This window comes from Alligator sinensis, unplaced genomic scaffold (genome assembly GCF_000455745.1).
Source record: "Alligator sinensis unplaced genomic scaffold, ASM45574v1 scaffold1553_1, whole genome shotgun sequence".
Taxonomy (NCBI): domain Eukaryota; kingdom Metazoa; phylum Chordata; order Crocodylia; family Alligatoridae; genus Alligator; species Alligator sinensis.
Window position 1 is genome coordinate 272,496 of NW_005843054.1, and position 8,549 is coordinate 281,044.

General features: G+C 35.3%; 1 protein-coding gene across 2 annotated transcripts in view; it reads left to right on the forward strand.

The window, feature by feature from the left end:
- ITGAV (integrin subunit alpha V) overlaps positions 1-7,612 on the forward strand; it is an 82,327-nt gene extending 74,715 nt beyond the window's left edge. The window contains exons 28-31 of one of the 2 annotated variants that reach the window (XM_025193472.1): positions 412-525; positions 611-718; positions 1,918-2,040; positions 2,440-7,611. In XM_025193472.1, the coding sequence (XP_025049257.1) occupies positions 412-525; positions 611-718; positions 1,918-2,040; positions 2,440-2,535 (441 nt within the window). In that variant the 3' untranslated portion in view covers positions 2,536-7,611. Of the gene's footprint in view, positions 1-411; positions 526-610; positions 719-1,917; positions 2,041-2,439 lie in introns of both variants that reach the window. The other variant, XM_025193473.1, reaches the window with a different exon arrangement.
- The last annotated feature ends 937 nt before the right edge of the window (positions 7,613-8,549 follow it).

Below are 8,549 nucleotides of genomic sequence, written 5' to 3' on the forward strand. Positions count from 1 at the left end.
GAAGTCCCTCTGTGTGTTGGATCCAGCCCTCTGGCCATATTTTACCCACCCCTACATTACACAGTTCTGAACTCAGCCCTGAGACCTATTTCGGATCACTGCATATCTTACTCAAGTGTACCTCTGTAATGCATAGCCTTTACCATCAGATGATTCTTATCAGGATACATAGTAGTTTTACGTTTGTTAACCTCAAAATAAACAAATACATGAATAAAATCACATTCTTTTACTTGTTGGTTTGCAAGCATAGCAAAAGTTTTGCAGTTTACAGTGCATTTCCCCCTCAATTTTGTGCGATTTGTGGCATTTTTTGGCACATTTAAATATAGCGATAAAGAACTATATATGCATTTATCATAGTGTGAGACTAATTAAAATGCATGTGACCTGTTTCTTTTTTGCATATAGGGCTGTGGAACTGCTGAATGTTTGAAGATAGTCTGTCAAGTTGGACGCCTGGAGAGGGGAAAGACTGCAATATTATATTTAAAATCCCGCCTATGGACCCAAACCTTTATGAATGTGAGTATCTACCCAGTTTCTCCCAACTTCTGAATTACGTGAAGACCTTTTATACCCAATGTGCATTCACCATTTTTTTCCACAGAAAGAAAATCAGAATCATTCATATTCTCTTAAGTCATCAGCTTCATTCAGTGTGATAGAGTTCCCCTATAAGAACCTTTCGTTTGAAGATATTCACAATTCTACAATAGTAAGTATTGTTATGTATGGTTAAATCCAATGTATGTAAACGGCAAAACGAAGTATGTAAAAATCAGTGTCCTTGTTCTGCTTGAGTATTTAGTAACTGTTGACTCTTTTGTCATTTTATTGTAATGTTGCTTTTAATGAACACTTTCTTTTATGTTTGAACTATTTTACATGTACATATTTTACGTGTACAATTAAGAACAAAACAAAATATTTGTATTCTAAAAGTCCAGCAGTTCTTGCATTTTGGCATGCAAACTTTTACAGCAGTCATGTGCAGATGTTTTGTTCAGTGGATAGGAAATGCTGTCCTGAATCTCTTCGGATTAGATTGCTGAGTAAATTTGTCACTGTTCAGAACTAAAAAAAAGTACAATATCTTGTGACCCAGTTGGTCCAATAAGAAAACCAGGATGGGTACATTTTTCAGTTTGAAAAGCCCTGAGGTATAGATATTGGACACTATACCAATAGTGGTAGTATTGGAATAACTTAATTTGTACTATAGTAATGCAAAGAAAATAGACCAGCGCCCCATTTTGTTAGGTACTGTATAAACATGAAAGAAACAGATGATCTTAAAGAGTTTACAATATATGTATGCTAGTAAACAGCAAGTGGTTATAGAGAGGCAAGGGCACAAAAGGAAGTAATAAAACAATGTTGTTTAGCATGACAGAGATGGCAAGCACACCAGTATCCTAAATGTCAAATTTTTTGTAGGCATCATGCAAGAAAACTTAAGGTGTAGTTTGAAGAGGGACAGGGGTGTGACTAACTTGTAGAATTCAGCTTCTAAAATTTACTAGTGCTCCTTCCCCCTCTGCCACGCACTTCCTAAATCCTGTACTTTTGGATTTGTTTTGCAAAGGGAACATCTATTTAAAAAAAGACGTTTCAAAAACAATGTTAACAAGTCTCAAATATTCCTAACATTGTACTTTTGTTCTGAAAAATGACAAGCATGTAGAAACATATAGTTCTAGTAATGGATAATGCAACTACTGTAAACTGGGGTTGGAAAAGCCTTTATACTGCTTTGTATTCTCCATCAGTCTACCAACAATCTCTCTCATGGGTGATTTTTAGGGCTTATTTTAAATATTATAGGTTGAACAGTTTGTTTTGCATCTATATAACTTGCATTCATTTCATTGTTCTGTAAAAACATGATTGTGATTTATCATTGTTTTTCATTAGGTTACCACAAATATTTTATGGGGCATTCAGCCACAGCCCATGCCAGTGCCCGTATGGGTTATCATTTTGGCTGTCCTAGCAGGATTATTGCTCTTGGGTCTTCTAGTCTTTGTAATGCACAGGGTAAGCATTATATTTGTCTAAAAAGCATTTCCTAGTTGCATATTATTTTCACTGTTACTTTTTTTACTGGGAATTTGAATCAAAGTTGCCTGAATTTGTTGATCTTGTGGTAAACTTACAAAGTCCGTCCATTGTCCTTTAGAATTGGGGAGAGGGGAGAGTGCAATGAAGATTTGTGGGTATGGTTTTTTTGGACAGGTTGAGTTCATTTAAATTTTTTGATTAGTATTTCCTGGGTTTGGAAAATGGTCAAAAACTAGAAAATAGATAGAAGTGGGGGGGTCCTAAGTGACTGTTTCATTATCACATCCAATAATTCAGAAATGGCTTTTATATTATACAAATATTATTTTCCAAATACATGCCCATAATCCCATTGAATTGTTTTCCAAATTACAGATGGGTTTCTTCAAACGTGTGCGACCACCTCAGGAAGAACAAGAAAGAGAACAGCTGCAACCCCATGAAAATGGGGAAGGGACATCAGAGGCTTAAACAGAGTTTTATCTGTATAACAGACATACTGAAACTTTAAAATGCCAGCATTTTTGTTACGAATTTTTATTTCCTCCTAAGGAAAAAAACACTTCATGACTGCACTGTTGATATCTTTTTGGCATTGGGAATAGCCAAAATAAGCGCAATATATTTCAAATCTCCCTTATATTAATCATGTCCACGCATGACTAACGCATATGCACTGATTTTGTGAGTGAAAATTATAAGTGATGTTTAGTGCCATGATTTTGCTTATCAGATTTTGGGACAGCGTTCTCTACAAATCAGCAACTTCCATAGTTCCGATTTAATTATGCTTTATTTTGATGGATCATTTTAATATTCATACACTACATTTAGTTTCCAAGTCTTTGATGGCTAGCAGCACAAAAATGAGTATAACTTGTTTTATGACTCTTTACCTTGAAGGCAAGTGTTTTCTTTTTCTTTTCCCTTTTGTCTCTGCTACTTATTTCCCCTCCACACCTCCCATCAAAAAACGATAATGGAAGTAATCTGTGAGATTTGTTACCATTTGCCATCTTCTCTACATGCTGGTCTCTGTGCATGGAGTTGAGGGTCAGCTGCTTCCACAGGATCATTTTACCCTTGCACATGCACTCAGTCTCTCATGCTTTATATTTCATAAAAGTTTCTCCAGAGGCCCAAGTTCACCTTGAAAGGATAGGGTAGGCAACTGACCTAGATGTAGGGGACAAAAGACTGGGAATGAAGCTTCTGGGCTCCATGGAAACTTTCAGGCCAGGATCATATGCTTTCATGTTCAATTATGATGCCCATGAAGCCCGGGTCAGGACAGCTGCCACCTGAAGGGGCAGGAAAGGTTTGTGCTACTATGTATCTACAAAAGCACTGGATGCTATTGGACAGTGGAGTAAGGCCTCCAAGGGCTATAGGTGCACAAAGGCATAGTTAACTTCCAGGCGAACCTGATGAACGTATTTAGGGTGCCTACAGGATTTGAAGGCAAATTCCAGTCCCTTAAACAATATAGTCCAAAGTTTGTGATGAGGCTAAAGGAAACTGTTATAGCTCCCCAGTTTTCTGGCTGATTCAGTTTCAGAGCATGTTAGAGCACTACAGAAGATACTTGAACCTATACCATCTAGCAGTATACCAAAAGGACCATCTGCCAGGCAAGAGTATCCAGATCATACTCTTTATTTTCTATCCCTGCCATGCTGCTCACTGTGGGGAGTTCTTAACTGGTAGAGCAAGAGTCCAGAAAAATACAACTTATTTTTGTTCACCCCCTCCACTCATCTGTCTCATTTAATTTCTATTTTGCATAAAATCTAGACTTCAGAGTCCCAACAAAGATACCTAGCATTTTCTGTTATGCGCTTTGAATCATACATATGTTACAGTTAGATCTTTAGTAAATTACGGTCTTTTAGGGATTAAACTAGTTTTCTTTTGTTCTCTTAATATTGGTGCAGTAAGTTTGGGTCTCTTCTAGATAGAGATAGTACTCATCACTGAATTAGCGATCCAGATACTGTGGAGAAACTATAACTATAGAGACATTTGTATTACTATAACTGCATAACAGGGAGTTGACGTGTGTGTGTGTGTGTGTGGTAGGGAGGGCTGAAGATGGGTTTTTTCTGTGTGTGTTTTTGGATTTGGGGGAGGCTGTTTGGGGGTGGGGTTTAATCCTACATAGTTACCTTGGTACAAACCCTAGTGTGGATGTTGTTAAACTAGTATAAAGGCACCCTATGCTATAACAGCTTATTCTTCCCTTATGGAATAAGCTATGTGAATATAAATTCCATAACTGCATTTATAAAATGAGGGAGTTGGATCTACTTTAATAGTATAATTAAAGCAGTAAAAATGTTGTGCATAGATGAGACTCTGAAGTAATAGCAAGGACAAAAGTTTTGTCATGCATTACAGTTTGCTCAAAGCAGCATGTCTACCATAATGCTTTGAGGTACCACAATAACTATGGAGCCTGTTTTGCTCCAGGTTATCTAAAATTATCAAGTTGTTGCGTTTTAATATTCTTCATAGTATCTAATATCTAAGAGAACAGAACTGACTTTCACTCTTAAGCATTTCTTCTTAACTGTACCATAACTATTTCAGTTATTACTGAAACATTATGAAGTTTGTAAGAGGTCAATTTGTATATCAGGTGGCTTGCTTATTTATCCATATATGTATCACTATTTAGACTGTTTTTTTAGTTTATAATAAGGTCATAGAGTGAAATCTTACACATGTGGTGGCATGTTTCATGAAGAGCACAAATATTTAGTGGGATCAAGATTTCATCCACAACCTTTAATTTTAGGCATTGTTACAGTAATCATACAGAAATAATCAGGAGCTAAGCCTCACTGTGTTCTTGAAAGATGAAAAGTATGAAAGATGACTTTTTATTCATTATAGCTTCTGTTGCTTAATTGAAGCTTGTATGTGCATTTGTATCAATCATTACTTTTCCATAGGAAATGTACATTCAGAAGGACCACTTGGATCCATCCAGTCTTAACCCTGTACTAAGTACAGACATTGAGGAAGATGGAACATTGGGCTGATTCTGCAAAGCTTGTGCTTCAAGCACGAGTCAATAGGAGTCAATAGCAGAGTCAATAGGACTACTCATGTACCTAATATTTAGCACAGGATTGATACCATTACGGGAAGAGACAAAAGCATGGTTTACCTAACTCCTTTACCTCATTTGGGAGGTACAAGAGAGCCCTGTTAACCATTAACTATACCCTGATTTTTACTGTGGCAACTGGAGGGTATGTAGTTCTACTGCATTTGAGGTACTGAGGCGGTACTTCGGCATACCTGCTGTAACTAGAAAATTTCATTTGTATTGAAATTATATAAAGTAAGACTTTCTAAAATATTATTTTTATTTCCGTATATTTTTGAAGGAATAAAAGCAAATAATTGTTTTCTCTATTTGATTTAAAAACATGTAGTCCATTAACATTAAGTGTGACTATTAAGAAAATCATGTACAGCTGCAGTGTGCAATTTAATTTATTTATATCTATATAGATATATATATATATATAGATATATATAAGACATGTAGGCCCCAGTTCACACACGACTTACGCACATACTCAGAGTTAATCATGTGCTTATAAGATATCCTGAACAGAAGTGTTTACCTGAATTTTTTTTACAGTCCAGATTTGATAATAATAGATAACAGAACTGATGTGCACTTGTATTACAATATATTTGGTAGTGGCTTGCAAGCACTGCTGTATTTTTTTAGAAAATATTTTATAGTGTCACCAGATTTAGCTTTTAAAAATACAGTATTTTTTTATTAAATGAATGCCCTAACTAAAGTGCTGTGCATAAAATGCATTTTGCTAGCATTAAAGAAATTGCAAAATAGTGACATATAATTGACTTAATCCTCCTTTGAGAAAATCACATTTCATAAGTCCCTCTTCAGAGATATGAGCCAGCAATTTATATGATTTTTAGCCTCATAAAAGGGCCTTTTAAACTTCTAGATATTTTTATAATTAAAATATGAATTATATAACTATTCCAGATTGCTTTATTGCAGCATCTCATGGTGTATTTTGAAACATTAAGATTTATATTACAAAATGTTTATTATCTGGTACTATATTTTACAAGAATTATAATATTTTAACTTATTTTAGGTTTAAATTTACCTTTTAAGAAACATTTCCATTCCTTTAATGGATATATCTGTTGTTTAACTGTAAGTGAGAGGCCAAATACTAGATGCTTATATCAAAAATCAAAATCTTTGAAATGTGTTGCCAATGTCAAGTTTAGGTCTATAGATCTGAATTTTCTTATCCTCCTATTCTTTACAGTTATGTATGAATAAGGGATCTTGGTGCTTTTGAAAGCTAGGAAACACATTAGTAAACTTTCTTAACAATTTTTTTCCTCTTTTATATATAGACAAGATTTAAACCTGAATAGATGTTTTAACATTAGTTATTTCTAAATCTGTCTTCTCTGTTTCTAACGTTTTTCAGATGAATTCTCTTGAGTATCTTTGAAAGTATTTTAGCTGGAGTCAAAGGATTTGTTGGTGCTTTTGAATTGTTCTCTTTACTAATATGTATTTAGCTTTGTAAGCGTGGACCTTTACAAGCAAACAGGCATTAAAGTCTACTACTATGTCAGAAAGATGAAGAAGACTTTTACCATAGCTTTTCTAAATGGTGAGAGAGAAATTATGTAACGTTTTGTCATGGAGCTTGTGTTCATCCCAGAAGGGTCTGTGGAATATTATTGGTGAACACTCTCAAATGGTGGTCCAAGAATAGCACTTGCCTAGGCAACATGTAGTCAACTGTCTCCATTCCAGAAGAAAGCCTGTTCCAAAGTCTTAATGTTAGTAGATTTTCCTTTTAACTGGGTTTTGAATCAGTCCCCTCAAGTGCACGTCAGCTGCCTATTAATGGAAAAACTCTGGAATTCCATGACAGAAAGATGGCAAGCCAAAACAAAAGGTGCCAGTTTTACAACAATGCTTTGATGTCCTCTTATTGTGAAGATAATGACTTATTTTGTATACCAGCTGGAGAACTGAGGAAGAAAAGCTTGTGCTCTGTTGTCTATGGTCTTCTACTACAAAAAAATTCAGTATTTGTTCATTTTAGGGCAAAAATTTGGGAGTGAAAGAGATTGAGCTCCCACAATCCCACTGACTCTAATGGCATCTGAATGCTTGGTACTGAGTTGCTAGTTTTTAATTCTCAAGTGCAATATAACATCATCAAATCTAATTCACTACCAAGTTATTTTTAAGTTAAGTAGGACCTAATATAAGGGGTCATGTAGCATTTGTTGGCATAAGGTGATTGATATTTTTAAGGACATTTACAAAGCAAGTGTATTAAGTTGAGTCAATACATTGGTGCTGTAGAAAGTGTTTTGATCACCCACATTGGGTGAGACATACTGGGTATTTATACAAGTGCTTTGGGAGTTGGGGGGGGGGGCTTTAATTAGAGCAGTTCTCAGAGCCACTTTAATTAAAGTGCCTGGAGCAATACGTGTATCAGTGTCCCTGTGCTGAAAAAGTGGCAGTGGAGGTGCTTTAACTAAAGCTCATTCAATGAGCTTTAGTTAAAGCACCTCCGCTGACATTTTTTAGCACAGGGATGCTGATACACGTGATGCTGGGGCCTTCTGCAGTGCAGTAATTACCATGCTTCAGCAAATGGGATTAATTGAGTTTGCTCTGACACATTGTAATTACAGTGCATTGGAGCAGCCTCACTGCACGTGTATACATGCCCACTGAGTGTATTTTCTAGAGTTTATCAGTTGCTAACTCAGTGGTTTGGGAAATAAGAATTGGTTCAATATTTTTCTTTAAGTGCAGTTTGGAAATTTGACAAGCAACTGTACAACTGTGGGTTTGACTTTATAGTGCTACTACTGTCTCATGCCTATCTCTCTTGTATCTTCAGAGTATTTTTTCCAAAAGAAGTTTAAAACTTAATATTTGCAAAGGAAATCTAAGCTTACATATATTGGTCTTGTAAAAATATTTGCATTAATGTCGAATAACTTGACACTTGACTTTTGTAAAGTAAATAAAAATTTAATGTAGCAATTGAGCCTGCAAAGAGAAAGTTGAGTGGCTCTTTCTGATTCAAAAAGGAAATATAGATTCCTTATGACTCCTGTTTAATTTAGAGAGGAAAGGAGTCTTTACGTGCAATTTGGCATTGCATTAAATTAGTGCACCATTGTCCTCACAAGCAGAAAATTAACTTACTAATAATGCTGCTACAAATTTGGTTTTCTTATCCATGGGATAAATATATTCCTAAATCAAGTAGAGATATTTTTATCAGTTACCAAATTACTTCAGGGAGCTTTACCATACACTTAGAGAACCATATTCATTTTCAGTCACCTTATTTTTATTAAAATATAAATCTTACAAAGTAATTATCTGTATATTGTAGTACAGAGCACTGAATTGGCATCAGAAAAAGCTAATA